The 27,691-nt window shown below is 40.9% G+C and overlaps 1 protein-coding gene across 1 annotated transcript; it reads right to left on the minus strand.

Annotated features, from left to right (window-relative positions):
• Positions 1-254: 254 nt before the first annotated feature.
• Positions 255-27,583, minus strand: LOC307251468 (large neutral amino acids transporter small subunit 3-like; the record flags this gene model as incomplete). Its single annotated transcript, XM_080028839.1, has 14 exons — positions 255-482; positions 578-701; positions 6,719-6,792; positions 6,947-7,076; positions 8,373-8,505; positions 8,915-8,950; positions 9,932-10,078; positions 12,071-12,210; positions 16,620-16,753; positions 20,143-20,235; positions 24,686-24,762; positions 25,071-25,126; positions 25,209-25,374; positions 27,430-27,583. The coding sequence occupies 14 exons, from the start codon at positions 27,581-27,583 to the stop codon at positions 255-257; spliced, it is 1,692 nt and encodes a 563-aa protein (XP_079884965.1).
• Positions 27,584-27,691: the final 108 nt, after the last annotated feature.

Genomic DNA, 27,691 nt, shown 5'->3' on the forward strand with positions numbered 1-27,691 from the left:
AGGGACAAGGGTTTGGGGACTCAGAATGCAGTTCACACGTCAATCACATGTTCCATATTATGGACAATTTAAGTTGTTTTTGGAGACACAGGAGAACATCAGGATGGAGGAAAGTTTAAATTTAGACCCATTGCATTAATGTGGTACAGTGAAGGTGCTTACAACTGAGAGAGATTATGAGAATATTCATAAACTGCTGAAAAGTAATTACAAAAAACTAACATAAATTGATCATTTAATTCTTATCATTTATTTTAATCAGTATTCCCGTTAGGTGTGTAACCTTTGGATGCATGCCGATTGTCGCAGCTGTCAGCAGCTCCACTATCAGATAAGGTTAGAAGGGAATGTTCTTTGTCTGATTGGATACCAGCCAGCCTAAGACACTCTGCCTTTGCCCTGGTCAAGTTTTGAAGATGATAGAACAAATAGCCTGGCAACAGGAACCCAGCCAGGGAGAAGATGAGAAGGCCCACATTGATCTGTTGGAAGGAGAGGCATGTCAGTGCATGTGACAAAGCTGGTAAATGTATCAGCATACATGTGTCCTCTCTCTGACTGTGTGCGAGCTCCCTACCCAGTAAGGATCTCCACCGAGGTGTCCCACCATCAGAATGAACAGTGGCTGTTGGAGCAAGGCAAAAGCAGCACTGACCATTGACTGCAGGCCTGTCAATGTCCCAAAGTGGTTGGCTGGATATCTAGAGTGGAATGGGAGATAGATTTTATAAACGTCAACATAATAAAATAATATTTCCCAATCAATGTCCTCATTCACATATGCAATATATTAGACCTAGCATATTAGGGTGATCGATTTTCAGTTCCACATGTTGTAGTTTACCAACTTGAGAATTGAAATGCATGCCTTGACCATGAAGACACTTGTGACCAAACTCAAATACCTAGGTGCAGTAACTCTTCACCAATAAACTTGCCTTTAAGCCCCAACCATGCAGAATTTGGGTCCATCAGGGTCTTTAGTGACTACAGTAGAGTTTGAAAATGTCTTGCTTGTTGCAGCAGCTCTACTGTATTTTCATGTGCACTAACTGCCCATTAAGAAACCTTGGGTATCCACACAGAAGACAGCGCACACCACTTTCTCAGCCTGTCATTTATAACAGCATGGGATTTATAGAAAACAGAGAATTTACGTGAGAAACCAGAAACATAGATGTCGATGGTAAAATAATGAAATATAAGAAACGTTGTGTTTGTGTCAAATTAATCCAAATATTACATGTCATGTATCATATACTGAACAAGTTCCTTTGCAAATCCACATAAAGCTGTAGCATTATGGACTACAGTAGCTACAGTATAATGCAATGTGGGTGTCATCCTTGTTCCTCAGTAAAGTGTTATGAGGCACTCCATGGCGACAGAAAGTGAAAAAGAACATAAAATATCCATGCTCCTCCCTGCTTTAAAGGGATAATGTAGTATTTTTTAAGTGTGGTTATATGAGAACCTTATGCATAGTTAGTGTGTTACTTAATGGAGATGGTGATCTGTGCATACATTTTAAGGAGTTTGTAAGATACATCAGGCTTGTACTGTTGCAGAGGGGGCCAGCAGGGAAACGCTCCTTCACAAAATGTATAGATATGCTACACAGAACCGGCAGACAGCCATATTTTTGCAAATTTTTCAAGCGCATTTCGGCCATGTATTACTATGCCAAATCTCGTCAGTGCAGTGCAGCCTATCAGTAATTTCTTTGTGTAGTGTTTTTCTTTGTTGTATGACACTCAGCCACGCTCTCTCTCTCCATTCCTCTGCCTAGAAAAAAAATCCCATAGAGGCACACTGGTTGGTATTTACAGGGGCATGCCTGTGTGCTGCCTGACAGCCATCACCATCTGCAATTAATGTCACATTGCATTGAGTTAATGTGTTAGGGTTAATGAGGTGGATCCCTATGTTCGCCTGCAGCTCCATGTGGATCATAAAAGACTCAAAATGTTGTTACATGCTCAAGCACAGAAGTGGGATGAGGATGTTCTGTTTATTCTCTTCTTTACCTTTTTCTCTTTTCTTGTAAGAGAGGTTTTTTAGATGTTTTTTTTCTCTCCGAATGTCTCTCTGTGCCCACCTCCTCTCCAGGGCCCAGGACAACTGTACAGGTGTTCCCCGTTAACGCCAGGCCTGTATAGAGTTATGACTGAACCAACAGCTTGGTTGTTTTTCCTAAACCAATCAAAGACAATTCAGGATCTGTGTGGGTCCCATACCCCTGGTAAAGCAGTGAAGAGAGAACACCACATTCTACAAGCTGTTCACCAAACCTGGGCAATGTCAAGGGACAACAGTATTCACAAAACCGGATGCTTTACCTGGAATTTGGCAAATTCCATTATGATCAGAGTCAGGACACTTCACCATCTTAGGGAGATATCTCTTCAACCAGCTTCCCTTAGACATTGCACCCAGTACTGAACATCTCCAGAGGAGGACGTCACCCGATGTTTGAGAGCTTGGAGGGTGTGTTGTTTCATGCAGATGAATGTGTTGGTGTATGGGTGAGACAGAGAGGAGCATTACCAAAGACTACACTCTGTGTGTGAGGACACAGAGGATTTCAGCCTGTTGGAACGTCAGGTGCCGTTCCTTAGAGGGGTGGTCCTGTGAGGACACGGAGGATTTCAGCCCTGTGAGGGCACGGAATCTTTTGCCTCCGTGAGAATTCCCTCACTGCAATCAGGTGTGTGTGGCACTGATTGGCTGATTGAGCCCAGGTGTGAGGAGGTTTTATATGCCCTGAGACCCCAGTGCTCTGTGCTGCTCATTGTCTCACCTTCAGAGGTAGTGAGAGGTTGTCTCTGAGTGCTGTCTGTGTTAAGTGTTGCAAAGGAAACTGTTTTACTTGTGTGTGCTTTCAGCTGCTTGGCAGTGGTGGTTTTGTTGTTGCTCTTCAGCTCTGTGCATTTTTGTTTTCTCCCCTTCCCTGTAGTCGCTTTTGCGATTTATTGGTTATCCCTCCGGGGATAACTTTCAGACACCCCTGGGTCCGCACCTGTGTCCCAACCCTCCCCCCCCCAAAGTCATTACACTGTGCTCCAGAAATGTAGGACGAAGGCCTCATTCTAAATGAGAAATATGAGTTCCTGAAAGAGCACATAATCTTTGTCTGTCATGAAATTTCAGAAAAAGGCATTGAGCCAGATCCAAAGTAAAGATGATCCTGCAGATGCCGCAGCCAACATGTGTGGAGGATGTGCAAGGCCTTGTGGACATGGTGAACTATGTGGGCCACAGCTGGCTACTTTCACCATGCCACTTAAAAAGCTGCTGAGAGGAACATGAGTGGGTTGGGGAGGAACCTCAACAGACTGCTTTTCAACAGCTGAAAGAGGGACTGAGCTCACCAAAGACACTGACTCAGTATTCCCACACAGCAGAGACATAGTAGCAGCTGCTGCATCTGCATATGGTGTAGGTTCCGTCCTCACACAGAAACAGGACAGCGGCTCATGGCATCCTGTGACGGACATCTCAAGAGGACGGACAGACACCGAGAAGTGCAATGCACAGATTGAGAAACAATTGGTAGCAGTAACATGGGCGTGCCAAAGACTTACCTTTTATCTGCAGGGTAGCAGATAAAGCCCTGTTTTCAATGTTGAGCACAAGAGGCTTTGGACAATCTGCCAGCCAGGGTTTTAGGGTTCCTACTCAGACTCTTGAGATACAACTCTGACATTGCCCATGTCCCTGGGACAAGTCTCATTACGCCTTGTCAAAGCCCCACTGAGAGACAATCCCTTCTCCCACCATCTACAACTGGAAGAAGATGTCTAGGTGTGTATTGATGCTGTGGAGTCCTCACTTCTGGTTACAGACAAATGGTTGGAAGAAATTGTACAAGCACCACAAAATGACGTAACATGCAAAACAGTGACACAGTAGGGGAGAGTGGCCTAAATTGTGCCACTTTTTACTCAAATAGGCCTTTCACACCGCCGCAAAATCGGCGCTAGTTCGGAGTTAGAGCCAGTGTTTTGTAAAAACCGGTTCAACTCATACCCCAGGATTGAGCAGGGTTTGAAGTGAACTGCTTGTGCCAGCGGCCGGGGGAGGGATTATCCTGACCAACCAGACCAACTAAAACCTCATGCCCGCCATGTTTAAAAACACCGCTACTACGAGACGTAAACATAACATAATTACCGAACGTAGCGATCAAATTGACCGGCGAGAATACTCTGTATGGGTCCTGTTTGGTTAAGAAAGCAAAGCGAGAGCTAACACGTGTAAAAATAAGACGTATTCGCCGCTGTTGTTGTGCTTAAAGCTAGCGGTAGCTTTAGCGTTAGCCACAAGAGCAGCGGCGTCGGGCGACGTACACACACGTTTACAGTGACGTCATGTGAAACCAACCGGTTCATAACTGGGATAAGGCTGTAACCAGTTTTGAACTGACCCCAGCACCAGCCTGGAACTGACTCTTAATAATCAACTTTATCACAATATGCTAATTATATGAGAAGGACCTGTACATACAGTATATTTCAGGGGGTTGTGCATCCCTGGCAATAAAAACTTTGGATCTGGAATAAACTGTTGAAGAAATATAGCTTTCGGAAAAAAAGTTGTCTTGTGGCACAACTTGCCCTTGGTGTGGTGTAAGTTGTGCCATTGGAGAAAATACCATGGGGTAAATTGTGCCATTGATATATATCTCATAAACTGTAATGCAAGACAAATCCATTAGACAATCACTTATTTAAGGTTTATTTAAAGTAAATATTTTACAAAGATTGAAGGTCAATTTTCTTAAACAAGGCCTAGCAGATCTAGGTGGTTTTGCCTGCAAAGCTAACAATGACAAAGTCACCATCATCATCTTTCTGGCCATCTGAACTCTTGTCAGTGGTGTCGTTAAGTGGAATGGAGATGTCAGTCTCTTTTGAGCTACTGTAGACAATCACTTTCTTTTGGTGACCAGCGTATACAGCCATGTCAATGGCACAACTCTCAGAAATGTACTTTGCACTAGCTGCTCCGCCCTTGTAGAACCAACTGCCACCTGGCATATGCGATTCCCTCTCCATTTCTGCCTTTAAATCAAGGCTCAAAACCCATATGTACACCCTGGTTTTTCCTCCCAATTTAACTATCTTACCTCTGCACTACTATCTTTGTTCATATGTGGATGTCTGGGCTTTATGTCTTTTATTTTGGTTATTGGTATATTACCTTAATTTTTTACCTACTGAATGCACTATGTAAAGCACTTTGGACAGTGCAAACTATTATAAATGTGCTTTTATAAATACATTTTACTTACTTACTTACTTATAACTCACCTAGGCCCTCTGGCACAAAGTGTAGCATACTAAAGCACTAAAACATGTGTCAAATGTTTTCAAACGTGTCTATAATTGTTCAGACAAAGTAATCAAAAAACCTTGATCATGGAAATTTTATTTTGACTTTAAAAACAGTTTTTCTTTAGCTTAAATGTGCTTATATCTTATTCCATGTTTCTCCCTTCTTTAAAGGATGAGTTTAATGGATGGCTCTTCACAAACATGTGGTCACATTTCCAATTTCTTCTATGGTTTTCTAGAAACAAGGGGTGGCACAACTTGCCCACCTGCACAACTTAGGCCACTCTCCCCTATTGTAAGTAGTAATAAGACAATGAATAAACTCCATACAGGTCATCCAGCGATCTCAAAGTGCTGTGCTGGAGCCCAGGAATCAGTATGGGCATTTCAGCTCTAAGATACCGTGAAGTGTGCCAGAGACACAGAACACAGTACAGGACCAACCATGGCAAAAGCATGGGGATAGTCTCGTTCTTGTGGTCAAAAAGATTCAAGATTGTTTATTTGTCATAGTCATTGGCAATTCAATTCCTGAGTCTCAGGCTCCTTCAACAATGCAACATAAAATTTGAAAATGTATTAGAGAAACCACTGGAGCATTGGGCCCTCAACACAACTGCTTCTGATGAGGAGCAATCTGCACACATCGCAACCTCAAACTGAAAGGAACAAGATCCTAAATGGCCAGACCTGCAAGCTTTTCACAGGAGGGATGAGGAAGGGAGGCATAAGCAGGGGCATTCTGAAGGTGCGAACACACTGCACTCCGCCGCGCGGCGAGTTTACATACAAACTCTATGCGGAACATCTCATTTATTTGACAAAAGCCCTTCTTACGGTGAAAAAATACCCCCTCCCACAAACACACTCACACACCCTTGGCGTTCTGGTTTCCTTCTGCCTATTGCACCAACACTGTGTGTGTAAAGATATGCGCTTTTTGGAACCCACTTTTATTTTGGAGCGCTCCTTTTTATATTTGGTTCACAGTCCGACCTTCTGAGGCTGAAGTGTTCACATCATTGGCCACATGCTGACGCTCTAACACCTTATTGGAAATTGTACGAAAATCTGTCCTTATGTGAGTCCAATATTCAGTAATTATTATTTTTTTAAATCTCTGTTCTAGTCTATATCTTGACTACAAATATGTTCAGCAGCTAGCTTCTAACTGTGTCCATGAACTGTTTGCGGTTGGGAAGGGCTTTTTCCTTGAAAACAGCTGCTGCTGTATAAAAGATGTGAGATTTAACCTAAAGAAAAACAAACAAAAACAGATAAGCTAAAAGAAGTGAGTAGGTTTACAGAATTACCGCATATAGTCATTTCAGATCCATTGTTCATATAAAAACATTTGTAGTAAAGCTGTAAAGAACACTCACACAGCAGCATAGAGACCTCCACAGCAGGAGTGGATAAATCCTCTCACTATGGTGTGCAGAACGAAGGCCACAACCTGATAGAGAAAGAAAGGCAGAATGACGGAGTACAGATTCATGAATGTCCCCGTGTCCACTATATCTTTATATGTGTGTGTGTGTGTGTGTGTGTCTGTCAATTCATAGGCATTGGTACTGGGTCTTTGTATTCCTATACAGTATTTCTCTAACCTGAATGGGAAGGTTGTCAATCAAGGAAATGATTCCAAAGATGACCAAAAGGAGGTTGGTGAAGGTGAAAGCTCTCATGGAATTGGTCAGTTTCTGGATCTTTCTGTCTCTCTTTGGGGGATCTGATTGGCTGAAGGGGACAAATGTCAAAAGAGGCATATACCGTAGCTAAGGAGCATGCTCCAAAAAGCAGGAGCAAGAAACTGTGCAGTTATCAAGAGAATCTTTTGCAGTGTAGTTGAGGAATGGATCTCTTCAGGGTCAGTATGGATGGCAATCATCAATCATAGTTTTAATTTATGGAAGGATTGAAAGCTACTAATCCTAACCTACAATAAACACCTGTCTTTCTGACTGCTATACAAGGATCTATACATTTAGCAACACAATGCCTAAACTTAGGCCATGTTTATACGACAACAGTCTTGGTGAAAACAATTTCAAAAAATTGCGCCTTCAGATGCAATTGTTTCGAAAACTTTCATCATGCACATGGTTTCCGAAAACGGGCCGAAACCGCTGTAGTACGCATGGCAAGCCAGTAGTTGGCGGTGACACTTGTAGCCAAGTAGAAAGCTCTTCGGAAGCAATTTGGCACATGTAAACAATCTGTTTACCGTAAACGAAAAATGAATGCAACTAACGTTCATGAAGCTTATGGTGTGAGTGCAGGGTTAAATGTTTTGCAAATGACAAGCTTTCTGTGCTCTTTTTTTCCCTTCCTGTCCCTTTCTGCTTTAAAATAAAAGTCAACTTACAATTGTCCAGTGAAATGCTATTAATGTGAATCCAATGAAATGCTATTAATGTGAAGCCGCAGCTTTAATGATCTGTTTGTTTTAACAGTTACTTAACTGCTATGCTCTGATCTTTAGCTAGTGTTATTTAATGTTGAAGCCGTGTCCAGGGCATTACCGGTGGTGACAAAAGTTTATTCCACTAGAAAAGCAACTATAACACTCGCCAAATGCAGGTATTATAGTTGAGCACCAGACTCTCCACTGATCACGGTGATGGTGCAACGGAGACACCGTGAATGTTGTCTTCTAACTTCTAACTTGTGTGTAGCTATTTTGACTGCAAATGTAATAGGCCTACTACGCATGTGAGGAGTGGAGTCATGATGTCATTGTTATCACAGGGAACAGCATAGCTATAAACATAGTGACGCTGGAGTTGCATTTTGAAAAGATTCCACTCTGGAACCTGGTTTCAAAAGTTTCCTTTTTCAAGACTGCAAACTCTTTTATCATGTAAATCAGGGGTGCCCATTACATCGATCGGCATCGATCATTTTAAAAGTAGCTCACAAGCTGAAAAAGTGTGGGCACCCCTGATGTAAATGATAGGCCGCAAACGTACGAATACCTTTGCGTTTGTGCCCCAATCGTTACCGTGTAGAGTGCCCCTTAAAGCCCCTTCATACCTCTTTTCTGTTTGTGTGTTTGCATTTTCATCTTCACACTCCTTCAACCTCCAGTCCATGATGTAGCCAATCAGAGGACATGTCAGTAGACACAGCAACTGCATCGAACCGAAGATAGATGAGTAGAAACCAACTAGGGAAGACATGAAGAAATAGAGTTAAGTCCATGGAAAGGCAGCCAGACAAGTAAACAGAACAGATCTAAGGGATGTGGTGAAGATGTTAGAAATACTGAGAATTTAATGTTTAATTTTCATTTGACTAAGGTCTAAATAGTGTTTTAAAGCCCTATTCAGAATGTTAGGAGTTCAGACAGAGCAATACTTGATATGATGGACACAATAATAATATATTGATTTGACTGCCATTTTTTATAATTACAATGAATGACTAAATGCTCTGTCAGTGTCCTGATATAAATCCATATCTAAACATACTGTTGCTAAACTACACAGCTGGCAGCATCTGCCCAGTGGATAGCAGTCACATTTAAAGATAAGGGCAACCAGTCCACTCTAAACACTAAGCATCTTCACTCTTACCTTGTGCCTTCGCTTCATGCTTCAGCTCTTCTGAAGCTGGAATAGAATAGAAGCTGAAGGTCAGAGATCAATACATAAGTTTTGTATATGAAAGTTCATTAGTGGCAACATCGTCTTTGACATAGCTTGTGCCATGTGTTGGGCTCATAACTGAAATAAAAGTCATATATTAGCCTACTTATTCATCCTAACTCAATTTAAAAGTGATATTATTACTTTACTTATTACTCATGTAATCTGTCAATAGTAACTCGTTCCTTTCCGTTACATTAAACAAATTTGGTCCTTAATCGACTCCTCAAAATACAGACCTTGCATGTGCGAGTAGGCTGGCTTGACCGCAGTTATGTGTGCAGCTTAAGCCCTATTCTCACGAGAAAGGAATAGGAATCTCAAAGGAATAGGTTAATGCTATGACACACTCACTGGATAGAGCCAAACCATAGGACTGACACCCGTCACCGTAACATGCAAACAGCTGGTCAGAACGGCAGAGCGAACGTCCTCCACAGGCCGGACAGGCCTAATAATGCCGCCTTCAACAGATATTTCAACTTGACCGTATCAACAGGCCTGAATGGGGGCCCAAAAGCCCCAGCTAAATGACAAAATCCCATTGGGTAAAAGTGTGCCATCTAAAGAGAACGGGTAGACGAAGCCCTTGCACTATCGTCTAGTATGAACTATAATAGCCCATAAATACAACTTTCTTATTTAATAAAGCAGCTGTAGCGGAGCTTAATCAAATAGACCAACGCAACCAATGACAGTGGACAGCAGCCATGACAGTGAGTGGATGTCACCTCTTTAGAAAGTCCATAAAATGAATGGATCTCTTTATCTCCACACCGCAACCAACGTAAGTGTGTGTCCCTTTGATGTGTTTGCACCACTACAGCAGAATTTTCACAGCGTAAACTTGCTACAATTCAAAGTAATGGACACATTTCCAGCCGGTGAATATCAGCGTTTCCCTCTCATCTTCCAAGCTAGCGGATGCTCTGTGTCCGGTCTTACGGTTGACTTGGCCATGGGTGACCAGAAACTCCAGCATCTTGTTTATGGCTCCCATGAAGAAGATGATCCTCAGCTGGGTAATTGACATGGTGACCAGAGTCCATAGAACAACGGGAGAGCACATAGAATGACAGAGTGGCACCTGACCTGATGACAGAAAGAGAGGGAGAGAGAACAAGAAAGACAGAGAGACAGAGCCAGAGATGGATAGAGAGAAAGAAAGAGGGGGAGAGGGAGACAGAGAGAGGGAGAGAGAGAAAGGGGGGGAGTGAGAAAGAAGAATGAGGTGTAAAAAAACTTTTAGTTATGGTGGAGAGTTTCCACTTAAAGTTTACAGAGTTCAGCTCCTAAAGCGCTCTTTGCACAGTTTATTTTATCTTTCATTGAAGCATCCAAGGCATATGGAAAGTATTCTTAGCGCTTCACTTTAAAAAAAAAAAATTCTTCTGAAAATTCTACACATAATACCCCGTGACGACAACTTAAAAAAAGTTTGTTTGAGATTTTTGCAACTGTGTTTAAAATAGAAAAACTAAGAAATCACTTGTTCGTACTGTAAGTATTCACAGCCTTTGCGATCAAGCTCAACATTGGGCTCAGGTCGATACTGTTTCCAATGATCATCCTTGAGAAGGTTCTACAGCTTACTTGGAGATCGGGGGAAGGGTACAGAAACATTTCTGCTGCTTTAAAGTTCCCAATGACCACAGTGGCCTCCATCACTCCACCAATCAGGGGCCTCATTTATCAAACCGTGCGTAGGACTTGCGTTGTAAGGTGGCGTTCGTAGGATTTAGGAAAAAGCTTGCGCACAGAGATATTCGGATCTATGAAACAGTGCTCACCGCGGTCACGCCGAAGTTCCCGTTGGGGAGGTGGCCTCAAGGGAAAATGTAGTTTGGTGACACAGTGTGAGCGTAACGGTGTCAGAGTGTCAACGTGTGGCGATCTCTGTTAAGCCTCAGACTGTGGCCGAAATAAAATTAAAAAGCGATCCGACATAAGAGTGGAAGCCAACAAGTGCATAACCTCACACAGTGTTTGTGCCATGAGCGGGGGCAACTGAAACCCCCCCATGAAAAACTGATTTGGGGAATCCCTCCCTGTGCAGACAGTGACGGCAGTGGAGGGTTAATAATTAACCTCACAGCCCTTTTCAAAAAACAGTTACAACGTGCTAAAGCATAAAGAAAAACACATAGATAAAACGGACTAAAAGCCATGCAAAATTAGCACAATATGTGATGTAGGGCTACAGTAGGCCTACTATAATAAATAAAATATGATAAATATATGAAAATGTGCAATCCTGTCTGCCTGATTGAGGCATCGAGAACAGCGTCAGTGTAAAAGTAATATGTATTCCACCTCGAAATAATCAGAATAAATTCAATAACATGCAGGTAGGTTATTCTTTAATAACTGAAGAACATATTCCAACGTTGTTGTTTTTTTTAAATTTTGCAGTCATATCTCCATTTGTAGGCTATTTAAGATCCTAATATTTTTTTTTTGTTGGTATCACTGTGGAAAAATACGCCCTCTAATGTGGGCGGCATCCATTAGGCTGTAAGACAGCGGACGTTTAAACGTTTAACCGTCAGGATCGCCGTCTGCGCGGTTGCTTGTGCTCGTGTGCTCATTTGACGAAATGCAAACTTTACAATTGTTGCAAGTGGCCGTATTGTCGCCTTTTCAAGTGAAATACAACCAAACGTTAGAGCGCTTCTGCCTCGACGCAATGTTTGCTGCGTTCTGAATCTAAAGAACGCAGGGTGTGTGTGAAGTCATGATGTATTGGCATCGAGCGGAAACGTTAGGCAGAATCGTTAAGCAGGCAGGCTGAACCATTTCTCGATTCCCATCCATAATACTGTATATATACACAGTATATACAGTATATAGAATTATTAGACTTCAATTTTCCTTTGAGGTGCGCCAAATATTAATCTTACCTAGGACACAAATGGTTTGAGCTGGCACTGCTCACAACAAATATTATTATCATATTAACACCTCATCATGTGAAATGTAATGAATATGGAGCAGGGATACAGGTTGTAAAACTTTAACTCATAAAATCTAAATATCAGCAGTGTAAATAAACACAAATGTAATGTAAATGTTAATGCTCCTTACCCTGGGTTGTGCTTTGGGAGATCTGCTTGGGTTCTGGCTGTTTGGCTCCCATCACATCTTCCATAACAGTCCCTTGGGTGACATTGCTGTCTCCAGTCTTTTTGTCCTCTGTCCCGACCCCACTCAGCTTTCGATTTTTACTGCTGAGATAGAGAGCAAGAGATTGCGTGTATACTACACTTGCAATAATACTACTTTGGAAATAATGAGGGGACATTGCTGTATACCACACTGTCATTGCTTTGGTTTATGGGCCACACTGTTTGCTTCAGTGAAAAAGCTCTGATAAACCAGTTAGAGACTAGAATGTATCAGCTCACTATATTGTATTATGTGGGTGGAGAACAAACTAGACTAATGTAAATCAAAGTGAATATTGTAATCACACAACTCCAAATAAAAGCTAATATTACTCAGTGGCTAATGGATGCTTGAACCTAAATTACAACTGACACATGGGGGGGCCTTTAAGTTCAAATGGCAGGCAGATTACACCACACTGTCTAGTGTGTTTTTAGACAATTTTTCAGTATAATTTCAGTGTTTGGTAATGGTATGAAAGTGCTTTCTCTTATGTACAAACTCTGAATGTGAAGTCAATTGCTCTTAAATCGATAAACCAAGCTCTTGAAAAAGATAGGAAAATAACTCCATAAGATCTTTTAAGGCCATGTCTCTAAGCACTGAACACCTTGTACTTCTGAGCACTCCAGGTAGGTTGCAGATCTGGAATATGGCAGCACTGGAGGTTAATGGGTTCCTCGTAGCTTCACGTTTGATTATTCTCAAACCTTTGGCAGTTAATTTGCATCTTTTTTTCTCAATACGTTTTCTTGCGACCTTGTTGGCTATTTGCAACAAAACGTTTGATGGTTCTGTGGTCACGCCCCAATATCTTAGCAATTTCAAGAGTGCTGCATCCCTCTGAAATACTTTTTACAATTTTTGACTTTTCATAGTCCGTTAAATCTTTTTTTGCCCATTTTGCCTGAGGAAGAGAAGCTGCCTAATAATTATGCACACCTTGATATAGAGGCCTCACCCTCACTCATTACACAAATACACATCACCTGGTATGCTTAAATCCAATAAGCACTTAGGTTTATACAGCTTGAAGTTGGGAAATATGAATAAAAATTATGATATGGCCAAAATCCTCACTTGCCTAATAATTGTGCACACAGTGTATGGGTGTTGTCTGAAATGATCAGTCTCCTATTCCTGATGGCCTGTCATATATGGCTGTGAGAGTGGTTTGTGGCTGTCTAATGATCTTCCCACTCATCTGTATGACCCTGTTGAGCGGATATTTGTTCACCTTACTCAGTGAACCAAACCATGCCAGGATGCTGAAGGTGGATTGAATGAAGCAGATGTAAAAAGACTGGAGTATTAACTTGTCGACTTGCAGCCGACATAGCTTCCAGAGAAAGTACAGGTGTTGTTGACATTTCTTGAAGATGTGGTCTGCATTACTTATGAAGATGAACTTGTGATCAATAATGGAACCAAGATATTTGTAGTCTTTCAGTCTCTCAATTGTCTGACCTGGTTGAGGAGCACCTGAAATATATAATATGACCATCTCTTTGGTTTTAGTGATGTTTAAGGTGAGCTGGTTATCCCTGCACCATAGAGAGAAGTTTTCCCCCTCAGGCTGCAGTTGCTGCCCTGAGTTGGTGGTATCCATAATGACTGTGTCAGGATTCTCACTTCTGCACTTGTTGGTGTAAAGGGTGAACATGACTGGGGACAGTGGCGGACTCAGACTGTTTGAAGGGCAGGGGCGAAAAAATAAAAAGGGCACATTCTGGACAACATGGGGCCCCACCAGCGGACACAGTGGCTTTTCTAACATGATGGTGTTTTGTTCCCCCAACGGGGCCTTAAAGGCAGCGCTGCCTGGAAGGCCCTATCCCCTAACCTTAGCAAGCGCTGCCTTGAAGGTCCCATTTGTGGCACTTGTTACATCTCCATGTAGCACTTTAAAAAAATTGTTTTAACCTTTTTAAAGTGAAATGCATGAATCTGGTGCACTTTGAGAGGACAATTAAGAGGCTAAATCTGAGAAATTGTGTGAACAAATAATTTGGAGACACTGGGTCAGATGAATTAGAAGCTATTGAAGAAGGACACATGGATTTTCCATAAAAATATTAATATAGTAAGGCGTCCCCCTCCCGGGCCGGGCCCAGCAGCAGACCCGGGTTCGATTCCCACCCGCGGTCGTTCTCTGCATGTCACTCCCCTCTCTGCCCCATTTAACCTCTGTCTCTCTGCACTATCAATAAAGCATAAAAATGCACAAAAAAAAATCTTTAAAAAAAAATATATATATTAATATAAAATAAAATATTATGGAGGGTCCTCTGGGTTGGGCTTGGAGCTCTTTTTCTTTTACGGGACATATTTCTCTGTAATATAGTGAATGCATTTAAATGCAGTGTGAGGAACTAAGCAGAAGAACTCTGTTGTCCAGCTACTGTATCTTTTTTTCCACAGACAAGGCTGAAATAGGCTATAGACTATACACAGTGCATGGGCAACTGAGGGCAGCCCCATTTCCAGTTGTTTTAAATAAACTCAATACACACTGTGCATGGATGTGAACGTGACATGATCAGATAATTTCGGATTTCCTCCCAGATGAACTGATTACATTTTTAGGCTATTAATTATCTAGACCAAAACATTTTATTCCTTTTTTTGTATGATAACTCACATTTGCACAATATGATGTTAATATCAAACACACAAACTAAATAAAAAAAAAAAAACATTTTTTTTTTTTTTTTTTGGAGGGGGCCCCCCAGGTAGTCGGGGGCCCTAAGCGGCCGCTTAGTTCGCTTATGCCTCGGGCCGGCTCTGTGAAGGAGCACCCTAGAGGGCACCTAATCATGGTTTGCACGTGAAAAGGGCAGCCAATAAGGCATTTCCTCTCGTTTTCGCCACTCTTTAGTGCGCTTTTTCATCCATTGAGCCTCGAGGGGGGGCGGTCGCCCCCCCTGCCCCTCCCCTGAGTCCGCCACTGACTGGGGAGATCACAGAGACCGGGAGGACATCCTGTGGAGATGGTTCTTACTGAGCTGCAGTGGCCGTTGAATCTCACTCAGCTGCCGTCTGTCTGTGAGGAATGATATGACCTATGAATTTAGGTGTGAACTGACATCCAATTTCTGCAGCTTGTGGCCCAATGAACACCAGCCTTGCAATGTGGACATTGTGCAGAAGCGTCAAATACATCCTTCCTCTGTATTGATAATGCTGCTCTGGATAGTTAATTGAACTGTGAGCTCGCTCATGAGTGCTGTCAGGATTTTAATTTTTAAATATTAATGATGCTTATAACCACCATCATTAATTTGCATTTACTCTTATATATAATCAACTAACAATCGATACATTTATAACATGTGATCTAAAATGTTCTCATTTCAGGCCTTGGAGCAGGGACAGTTGGAAGGGAGGGAAATAGCACAAAAAGTCTTGTAAGTTTTATAGATGTTTTCCCAGAAAACGAGGCCAGAGAAGGGACAGATGTATCTATTTTAATCAAAGGCCTACTGTATTTTCCTGACTCAGCTGACCAAGCCATAGATACAAGTTACATTCAAGGCCAGGAGCATAATTCTACTTTTCGGCATAGTGCAGGTCGAGAGCGAAGAAGAAGAGAATTGGACGAGAAGATAGAAGACAACAAGATACACCAATCAGTAGACTTTGTCAAGATATGTTAAAAAGCCTTGCTGTCGAGAAGGCTCATTACTTTTTTGACTTTTTGACCTGCATAAGCTGTGATCTCATTAAACAACAACTGAGAACTCTGAAACTTTTTTCCAGTCATCTTTTATTTTTTACCTTCCATACATCCAAACAAAAGAACACAAGATATTATAGTTTTAATAGTGCCTCCCTCTCTGTGGAATGGTCTCTCTGCTCAAATCTGCAGTAGAAGTGATTTAGATCTTCAGTTAACTCAGTTGGGCTTTTTTCTGTGGGACACTTTGGGCCAGTATCACAGGCATGGATTAAGCCAAGTCCTCTGCTAAATTCAATGGACAATCTCTATTCAAAATTCCATTTAGTCCAGGACTTGGCTTAATCCATATCTTTAAAAATTGGCCTTCAATATTACAGTTAATATTCCTTATTATTCCTCGCCATTAACTTACTGTTAATGTTTAGTTATTGGTTGGTTAAGCATGAATTATGCTTAGTTAACGTATGCTTGGTTAAGCATTGTCTAAGCATAACTATTAGTAAACGCTATTTAAATTCAAATTAAGCATTAACTAGGAAGTTATTAACGGTTAGTTAATGCTTAGATAATGCTTCTTTAGCATTAGCCAAGCATTTACTAACAGTTAATTAATGTACCCTTATTGCAAAGTGTTACCTCTATAAATAATGCTCTGAGAAAGACCACACTCTTGAATAAAGATAGGAGAGGAGGGGTGTTATTTGGAAGCACAGTCAATCTCATTACTGGATTTTCCAGCCATGGCAGAATAGACTTGTGTATTTATAACAGGATGTAGAGTGTACTGACTTGTATCTGATGTCTTCAGGTGCAGGGAAGGATTCAGCAGGCCAGTTTATCAAGCAGTTTATGAAGACCAAGCAGGCTATACCAGACCAAACCCACATGATGATGCGGAATGACACGCCAAGGTCATAAATCAACTGGAAAGGAATGGGAAGGGATAATGTTAACAGGCTTTTTCTTGCAAATTTTGGAGGCGGTTGCCACCACCGATTTCCACGCCGCCACCACTTAATCTAGTCAATGTGGGGAAAAACGAACACAAAGGCCGGTTTCACAGACAGGGCCTAGATCAAGCCAGGAGTAGGCCTTAATGTGGACTAGTTAAACTAGGACGTTTAAGTCACTGTCATGGATATGGCTTAAGTTTGGCTTAGTTTGTCTGAGACTATGAAGTCCTGGAGTAAGGTAAGTAAGCCTGATTGTAAACACCTGCCCATGAGCACATGCTGCTGTTCCAACGGTGATCATAAAAACCCGGAGTGGAGCTGAAACACCATTGCTTGTGAGAAAAAACAATGGCAGAGGCTAAAAAAATCCCATCAATAAACTTTAATGAATTTGAAAAAAATCTCTTAAAAAAATAGTTTGAAACCATTCGGTTATTGAATCTAAAAACCATACTGCTGGGACTGAGCAATTAAATAGTTGGGCCGCAATTTGCAACAAATTCAATTAATGAAAATGTTACTAAGACACCAACTTCAGGTTCATCTTCATTATTATCGGTATTTCACATCTTTCTCATTTATAATTTTGACATTATATTTAATGATATCTGCTCTGATAGACTATGTGGAAAAACCCGAATCTTGCCTTGAAGAAGAGCTTGCCACAACCTTTCAACAAAGGACAAAAAAGATGACGTTGCATGAAAGTTAGCCCAAGAATTCCATGAACAGAAAATGCAATATCTGAAGGAAGTATAACATGAAAATGAAAATTCTAGGGCTGCAACTAACGATTATTTTGATAATCGATTAATATGTCGATTATTTTCTCGATTAATCGATTATTTATCGATTAGTGTTTTGGTCCGTAAAATGGTGAAAAATTGATAAATTTTCCAAAGCCCATGTTGACGTCCTCAAATGTATTGGTATGTCCAAAACACACAGATATTTCAGTTTACTGTCATAATAGGATTAAAGAAACCAGAAAATATTCACATTTGAGAAGCTGAAATCAGAGAATTTGGACATTTTTTATTAAAAAATTACTCATAACTATTAATCGATTATCAAAATAGTTGGCGATTATTTTAATAATCGATTCGTCGATTAATCGTTGCAGCTCTAGAAAATTCTACAGGTGGAATTGGACATTATTTAACCTTTATTTTAACAGGCAAAATTGCTTGAGGTCAAATGACCTCTTTTCCGAGCAAGGCCTGGCAGAAAATGGCAGCAGTTAGAATTAATGAAATATAAGACAAACATAAGAAGAAAGCACAGACATGAGAAAACAGAGACAAATACATTCCAGAAGGCGAAGAAGAAGAACAATTTTGAGGCAATGAGAAAAGTTTTAAAAATCATTCTTAGTGATGAGTTCCTGCCATTTGAGTGTTTTTTTAATAGTGTTCCAGGCGGTGGGAGCAGAGTACATGAAAGCCCTCTTCCCAAACTCAGTGCGGGTTCTGGGGATAGAGGTGGAAAGAAAGTCCAGAGAGTGTAAACTGTATGACATGAAGTTGGAAGAGAGAGCTATGATTCAAACAAGATACAGTACTAAGACAATTGTGATTACTAATCACAGTGAAGATATAAGTAGAAAATAAAAGGTGTTCATGTTGTGTTTTGTTATTCATGTGTGTCAGTATTTTAAATCACAGCAACCACATTTGAAAACCGAATTGTTTTAGACACTCATTGTATTGTGAGTATCTTCAATTTAAATGCATCCATCTAATAAACTCAAGCAAAGTTGTTATTTTCAGTGCATTTTCCATATTGAAAGCGGTCTCGAAATGTAAGTTCATAAAATAAATGTTTTGGATAAGACCTATCCACAAGTACTCTTCTGGCTGGCCTCTGCAGTGGGAGTTGGTCTTCATTTAGATATTCCAAATAGTCCATGATCTCTCACAAACACCACTAAGCTGAAGTTAAACCTGCCTCCTTGGAGGATTAATTTAAACTCAAATTTAGACCTAGAGTAGCTCTAGTCGACAGTCTTGCAATTGGCTTTGTTTAATCCAGAATATCTTTAATCTAGGACTATTTTAAACTGAGTCTGTGCAAGTGGCTTTGAATTAATCCAGCTCAACAGGCATTTTAGCCTCGGACTAGTAGGCTTAAGCCTTGTCTGTGAAACCGGCCCTATAAGAGCATTCCACTACTTCAATACATTTTCTTATTAACGTGCATGACCATAGTTGTCCATTGCTGTTATGCTGTGCCTGAATTTTTTCTCTGCATCGCAGACTAGAAGAAGAGGAAGAAAATGTAAATTTAAAAACTAAAACAAAGTTTTAGATCAGGATATTAAAAGGGCATTTAATAATAAGCAAATAGTAGAAAGTGTATTTTTGGACATTGAGAAGGCATTTGACTCTCTGGAATGATTTACATTTTTAGTTAGGAGGGCAAATGGATTAAAGCTGTTTTTAATAAAAAGGACTATACAATTATGGTGTTTGGTGTCAGCTCCAAGACTGTAAAAATAGAGAATGGAACCCCGAATGGAAGTGTTACTAGTCTAATTTTATTTAAGAATGATTCATGATATCTTTGGTACAATAGAGAGAGGCTTTGATGATGGAACCACCTGTAAAAGACTCAAGAGGACATAACGTAGAGTTTGTTTTGGAGCAGATTCAAAGAGTGTTCTATTGTGCAGGCTGTGTAAACCCATGAAAAAAATTAGATATGAGAAAAAAATGCCATAAAATCACAATTTAAATTCTACTCTATTCTATATCTATTCTATTTCTGACACTTGATCTGAAATGCACTGCAAAGGCAACTATTACAATTTTTTTTAGTTTTTTCAAAAGAGATCTACCATTTATGCAAAGTCACACCTTTCAGAGTCTTAAGGCGCAGACACACCGGGCCGATAATAAGGCGTATTATGTAATGAATGGACTTCCCGTTGGCTCGCATACGAGAATGTATGTATGCGTGAACGAGGCGTAAGACAAAATATATGTTTTTTTTTTTTGGTTTTAAAAGAAAGATATGTTATATATTATGTTGGGCTGTTTATGTATGAGTCTCTTAAGGTGTGAAAACGTTTTGAATCTTATGAAAAGTCTGGGCTTATAGCATGGACTCTGTGTGTGTGTGTGTGTGTGTGTGTGTGTGTGTGTGTGTGTGTGTGTGTGTGTGTGTGTGTGTGTGTGTGTGTGTGTGTGTGTGTGTGTGTGTGTGTGTGTGTGTGTGTGTGTGTGTGTGTGTGTGTGTGTGTGTGTGTGTGTGTGTGTGTGTGTGTGTGTGTGTGTGTGTGTGTGTGTGTGTGTGTGTGTGTGTGTGTGTGTGTGTGTGTGTGTGTGTGTGTGTGTGTGTGTGTGTGTGCGCACGCGCACCTTGACCCCAGGGAAAGTGACGGCTGAAGAAGCATAGGAGCCAAAAGTCAGGGAGAGGATGGTTTGGCGTACGTTCCCAAACATATTTGGCAGCTAGATTAAAGAGAGAAGAAAGGGATAAAGAAAGTCAATAACACAAGAAGAATAAAAGAATTCAGCTATAGTCAGTCAGCACTAGATGTACAACAATAAGCTAATTACACCTTACCTTTCACCCTGTAACAATGTAATGTTAATTAGCTATGCTTTGGTCCCATGATATTTGCTCTTTTTCAGACATTTGTGTAAAACAACATAAAAATTACTAAAATAAATGATTTAAAACAGTACGTATTTAAAACCCACTAAAAACTGAACCAGCAGACGGCACTGCTGGTTGATCTTTTGAGACATACAAGTGCAGTCCACATTTTCAGCTTGAACACACACACAGCTATGTGACACCAATCCTTTGTCATGACAACTTGCCGTGTGTGGGTGTGCGCTTGTGAACATGGTAAGTATTAGAGTGTGTTTGCAGACTTGTTCTCTAACTATAGCACGACCAATCACAGCGCATGTGGCCCTGTTCACACTGCAGACCTTCATATTCAGTTTGAACTGGGTGCTCCTGCTCATGGAATCAGTTGGCTCGTTGTGTGCTTGACACAGCTTGCCAGTTTTTTTTCAAATTTCCATTTAAACTAGCCAAACAAGGCAATTGCCATAGATGCTTCAGCAGTGCCATCATTTTGAAATGGTAATGGTGCACAAACAACAGAGAAATATAACCCCATTTGAAGTACCGTGCTGGCTCACAGGGAATTAAGGCCTAGTCCTTAGACACAACAGTCCTGTGCCAGACTCCAGCCTGGAAACCTTTGTTTCATGCCGATCTCATTCTCCCAATTTCCACTCTGCACTACTCTGTTAAATAAAATCAACCTCAATAAATCACACCTCATTCCACTTGCTGCTGTGTGTATCTGTGCCTGGGTCCGACCACATTTCCTCTCTCTCTCCAAATCTTAACAGTAGGATGAGACCCTTAAATGGAGCCCTTTTGTGAGAATATGGAGGAGCTCTTATATACCATACTCTCTATCATAGACTTCTGGGAGAACATCCCTGTTAAGATGGCTGTCCTAGCCTGGGCAGAACAGGCAGTTTACCCCAGGCCCTGGCTAGAGTGGGGGAGTGGAACCCCTTACCCCAAACACCGACCCCTGGATTCCACTGGTTGCGTGAACGTTGTGTTACGGCTCTGTAGTGGTCTTGCTCTGTGCTCCCACATCCGTCAACACCCACCTACCATCGCACTTGGGAATGAGATACTGTGTGTGGTATTTACACAACTAACACACAGAAGGTTATTGTTCCCACCTGAAGAGGTAAAGGATGGTGGACATACTTGGATTTGTCTTTTTTTAGATTTACAGTATATCTGGCGTCAACAAAGAGTATCTTATTCTGAAAATGTTTGATTATGTTTTTGTTGTGTCCGTTTTCACACTCTACTGTGCTTAAGCAATGCAGCGTGTTCCAGCGACCGGCATAAATAGAAAGTGTGCGTACTTGCTGCAGAGGGCATCGGCCGGTCAGTGCTGCAAAGGTTTAGAGAGACAATGCAGTCCAACTACTGGAAGCTCACACACTGACTAGAGTCTAACTTATCAGCTCTGCTGCCGTGGCAGTGCGGAGAAGGACCAAATGCCCATCTGGTGGAAATCAACTTTTAGGGCCTCCGTTTTATGGGCATTTGCAACTAGCCAATCCATCCTACCTGCTCTGTTGCTGCTAGTCAGCAACCTGCTCATTTAGCCTTGGAACCCACGGTGCCTCTGGGCCCCTGTGACTTCCAAAGACCCTTGTAGTCCTTTTTCACTGAGGGCCACATACTGAGTAATACACAAAGGGCAGGGCACTCACTTATTGTGTATTAAAGTTAGCTAAATTAATCAAATGTTAATAAATTATGATTGATAATTGAATATGCTTAAAGAAAAAAAACTCTCTACATCACAACTTTCCATTATTTGATTTTCATAAATGTTGTTACAAAAAGGGTTGTCAGTTGATTCTAAAAAAAAAAGCTTCAAATTGCTTCTTCGCCATCCTGACTAAGACCCCCTCAAAGCCCTGTATGAAGGGGGGGAGGGGGGGAGCTACGGAACAGGATTAGGGCCAAACATAAAAAAATTATTAAGGTCTGACTTTTTTTCTCAGAATTCTTATACTTAAATCTCAGAATTCTGACTTTAATCTCAGAATTCTGACTTTTTTCTTGTTTTATTTTTATTTTTTCTACCTTTAGGTAACACTTTATAATAACTATCCGTTGTAACTCGTTAATAGATCATTAGTAAACTCTTAATTAATGATTATTAATGATGTGTTAAGTGTTTGTTAGCAGTTTGTTAAGGATTTATAACAATGGTAGATAGTTAATATTTTAATAATTGAATCAGTTCATCTGGGAGGTAATCCGAGATACCGACGAGGCTGAAATAGGCTATAGACTATACACAGTGCATGGGCAACTGAGGGCAGCCCCATTTTCAAATATTTTTAAATAAACTCAATACACACTGTGCATGCCATGGACTTGAACGTGACGTGATCAGTTAATCTCGGATTACCTCCCAGATGAACTGATTCAATTATTAAGCTATTAACTATCTACCATTGTTATAAATCCTTAACAAACTGCTAACAAACACTTAACAAATCATTAATTAAGAGTTTACTAATGATCTATTAACGAGTTACAACGGATAGTTATTATAAAGTGTTACCTAACTTTATTATTATTATTATTATTATTATTATTATTATTATTATTATTAGTAGTAGTAGTAGTATTTAAGAACTAAATAATACACACTACAACACAAACTGTAATGACGGTGATGCCTGAATCACCATGACAAATCCAAAATATGGTGTAGGTCAGGACGTGGGAGGAGGAGAAGGGGGGGGGGTGAGGATGGCTAGGGGTCAGGCTGTGGGAGGGTGTGTTGACTGACCATGCTTTGGATTGGCTGAGAGGCTGCAGCAGAATTTAGAACCATTGGATCTGCATGTGCTTCTTACCAAAATACCCCCCCCCCCCCTTGCGCACACACACACACACACACACACACACACACACACACACACACACACACACACACACACACACACACACACACACACACACACACACACACACACACACACACACACACACACACACACACACACACACACACACACACACACACACACACACACACACACCTGACCACACACACCTGACCATACACACAATGTGTTTGGGACATGAACCTGAACTTTGTTTACTGGACTCAAAACATCCACAGTGAAGCACAGAGGTCGAAGTTTAAACATTCAAACATTCTAACCTTTGGCCACACACACCACACAAGTGTGTGCTGTCCAAGAATGTATTTTGACTTTAACACAGTGGTTTTCAAACTGTGGGGCGGTGTTATGGCAGGGGGGCGCGGATGAATATGTGAAAAAGCTAAGAAAAAATAACGATTTTTTTTTTTTAGTTTGTGTTTTTGATATTAACATCATATTAAGCAAATGTAAGTTATCTTACAAAAAAAAGGAATAGAATGTTTTGTTCTAGATAGTTAATAGCCTAATAATTGAATCAGATCATCTGGGAGATAATCCGAGGTTAAGTGATCACGTCACATTCACGTCCATGCACAGTGTGTATTGAGTTTATTTAAAAACATTTGGAAATGGGGCTGCCCTCAGTTTCCCATGCACTGTGTATAGTCTATAGCCTTGTCTGTGGAAATAAAGATAGCTGGACAAGAGATCTTCTGCTTCGTTCCTCTCCCTGCATTTAAATGCATTCACTATATTACAGAGAAATATGTCTTGTTAAAGAAAAAGAGCTCCAAGCCAACCAAGAGGACCCTGCATAATATTTTATTTTAAGTAAATATTTTTATGGAAAATTCATGTGTCTTTCTTCAATAGCTTCTAATTCATCTGACCCAGTGTCTCCAAATTATTTGTTCACACAAAATTCCTCAGATTTAGCCTCTTAATTTTCTTTTCAAAGTGCACCAGATTCATGCATTTCACTTTAAAAAGGTCAGCTGAAATTTGTTCTCTGAGGGGGGGCTCACTCTCTCACACTTTGAAAAACCCTGCTTTAACAGATATCAAAGTAAAAGAAGTGGGTATGTGGGAAGTCAAGGGGCCCGTTTCAGGAAGGAGCTTTTGAAGAAACTCAGGGTACGTTGACTTAGAGTTAGTGGAAACCCTGGGTTTTCCGTTTGAGGAAGCCAGTTCAGCGCAACTCGGAGACACCCTGGGAATGCCTCAGAAAAAGCAGGGGAGAGTCTTGACTTGACTACTTTACCCAGCCTGTTGCCGCTCAGCAAACAGAAATCCTGTGATATTAGTCGTTATATTTCATCAAGGGAAAGCATTTTACAAAGTAACCGCAGGACTGATTCAGTTGTGAAAACATACATACAAGTATCTGCTTGTTCACAAATACTGTGTGTGTCTGCCTTTGTGTGAGTGAAATTCGTACTGTGAGTGAGGTGAAGGTCAGGCAGATTCCTCCAAAGCCATTGAGGGAGACCGCAAGGAAGATGAGGACAGAAAGCACTGACAGAACACATGGAAATGAAGAATAACATATGGTTTAACAAAATATCAAAGGTATTTTGTTTTTGTGTGGTTTCATTGATACTGTAGGTGGTTATCCATCATTCTAGAATGAAGGTGAGTGCACCCAACATTTCATTTAGAAGCTCTAATTGCATAAAAATATGCATTTGCATATGCACATTGCAAACAGGGTAGGTCCAAGTAGTTCCTTCAATTGATTAATTGAAGCATTTTGACTTGATCTTCACATACGTTTACAGGCTGTTACACTGCTCACTAATCTAGGGCAAGATGTGTTCTCCTACCTTCAGGGTTGTATGCAGCGATGGCTATAATTGCACAGGAGGCTGCAAAACATAAACTGACAAAAACACAGGACATGAGAGAACATACAGGCTTTTGATATAACATATATGGTGAAATAAGAGGAGTGTCTGTCATACCTGCCAATGAGCCTGAGAGGGCGCGGCCCATATCGGTCCATTAAGAGACCCAGGGGTAAAGTGGTTGCACTCAAAAGGAACGAGCCAATGGTGAAGCCAAGATTCAGTATCTCTTCCTGCTCCACACAACTGGGCCAATCACTGCTATCTATGGAAGTGATGTTTTCTGGATTGGGTCAGAGAATAAGAATGTCAGCGGAGGACACATTTTGACCCCCTCTGAAGTGTGGTAACTTGAGAGGGCATATGCAAAGAAAATATGTTGATGTACCATGTGTAAATTGACAAATAAAGAAATTTAAAGAGGACCTATTATACTACTTTTCTGGTCTTAATTTCTTGTTTTACACTGCTATAGAGCAACCTAACACGAATCACATCACAAAAAACTATGTAGATTTTCGGGAAGCTCTTTCTCTTATTTTGGCGATCCAGCACATCCTGTCAACACTTGAGTGTGTGTGCTTCGGCAATCTCCGCTCCCTCCGCCTGTGCATCGGCCATCTCCGCTACCCTCCCCCCCCCCTCCTGCAAACCCCACTCCGTTGTGATTGGTTACCTTCCTTCCGGAACACTTTCAGTGGCGGGAAGCGCGAGCATGGACCTATAAGGGCGCGAGGCAGACGCGAACAGGGAAGTGACAGCATTACCATACATGGAAACATCCGCGTGGTCACGTCACAAATTTTTATGCGACGTCACAAATTATGAAAGGGTAGACCGCTTTGAAGACGTGACTTCTCGACTGGCTAGAATAGTGTTTAGTGCTCTGCACAGACACCCCAGACGGTCAGCAGGGAATACGTCGAAATGCATGTAAGTCATTATTTGATAATTTAGTATGGTTAAGCATGACTATGAATCATCATAACAACGTTTATAGGTCATAAAAGTCAAAAAGCATCATAGGTCCTCTTTAACTTAGGCTACTTCTTCACTGCACTGCAAGTCTAGACATCACAATAAACTTCTAACAGGGCAAGGCCTGTCCTGTTAGTAGATAACCCAGAAGTGGAAGTTACCACATTTTTGGATTCACATACACAGATTGTATGGAAATGAATATTGATTATACCTTTTGACAAATGGTTTTGTTTTAGTGATGTTTATACTTCAACTGAAACTGACAAGCTGCTGGTGCTTACACTGCTTTTTGTTAAAGTGAAGATGACATTATTCAACAACCTGTCATGATTATATTGCTGTGGAAGAACACATTGAACTATCAAGGAGAGATGTTGTGAGTCAACTTTTCATTCAATTTTGGCTTCACATTTTCCCCATAGAGCGTTATCCTTTTATGTTGCCTTTTTCTAAAAGCAATCTGGTAATAAGTCATAGAATTTTGATTTTGAATGTGCTGAGAGAGATTGCAGCATTCACACTAATAATGAGTATGACGAATAATATACATACATACATACATACATCCATTACCTTTAGCTAATCCGTTTCCATTAGCCAACTATGTGCTCATTCATTACTTTAAGCTATCTATATCAACCAAGTATCCAGTACTTATTAAGCCCACTTTTCCACCAAAAGTCCAAGGAACATATAGTTCCAGGAACTTAAAGGTCCCGGAGAGGTTATGCAGATCAGGCCAGCATTTAATTAACGTTGATTTTCAACAGAATTAGTGTGCCTTATTGTATATCAGGCAGACAAGGCATGTACACTTGTGGGAGGTTTTATTTTTAAGGACACACCATAATTGTAAAAGCTACAGTGAATGTTGCTGGTATGTTGTCAATCGGAGCAGAGAGACGCGCAAGTCTTGTGGGGAAAATAAATGACACCGGTGAGCTGAATAGTGTCGCTGCTCTGATCTGTTTACACAGTCGGCAGACACACTTATGAGAAAGATTAAGACACAAAGGTTCCTGAATCTTTAAGTCCTACCCCCCGAGAAGGATCTTTTTCTGGGGTAATCATAGTTCCAGAAACTATGGTTTAGACCCTGGTTCCTGTGGTGAAAACACACAGTTCCTTCAAATGACAAAATATGTGGATTTATTTTTATGAAATTATAAATTCTGTTTTCTGTACTCAAATTCTGTACCCAAATATTTCCCTGGTTGGGGATCAGTGCCTTAAAGTACCAGAAACCTTGGCTGTGGGATAGTCAGAGTGCATCATCGACATACATGTTCCGAGACATATTGACTGTGGTTGATTGCAGTAGAGGCTACCAGAACAGCTGGGTCGATGGAGATCTTACCAACACAAAGGTGGGAATAGAAGCCTTCGTTCTTAAGCATGATGAGCAGTGAGCCCCAGCCCAGCAAAACAGCAGAGCAGAGCAGGTTCTCTATAATGGCTGTGATAGCCATCCACCACCTCCTCCTGTACGCCTGGGACAAGCTGGGAGCCATGATAGCTGGAGAAACACACAACAGGAGGCATATAAAGGGAAAACATTAGTCCACATAACAACAGAAAGCCTAGGTGTGGTGGAAATAAGCAATACAAAAAATCCTTAT

This window comes from Ammodytes marinus, assembly GCF_949987685.1.
Source record: "Ammodytes marinus genome assembly, chromosome: 6".
Lineage (NCBI taxonomy): Eukaryota > Metazoa > Chordata > Actinopteri > Uranoscopiformes > Ammodytidae > Ammodytes > Ammodytes marinus.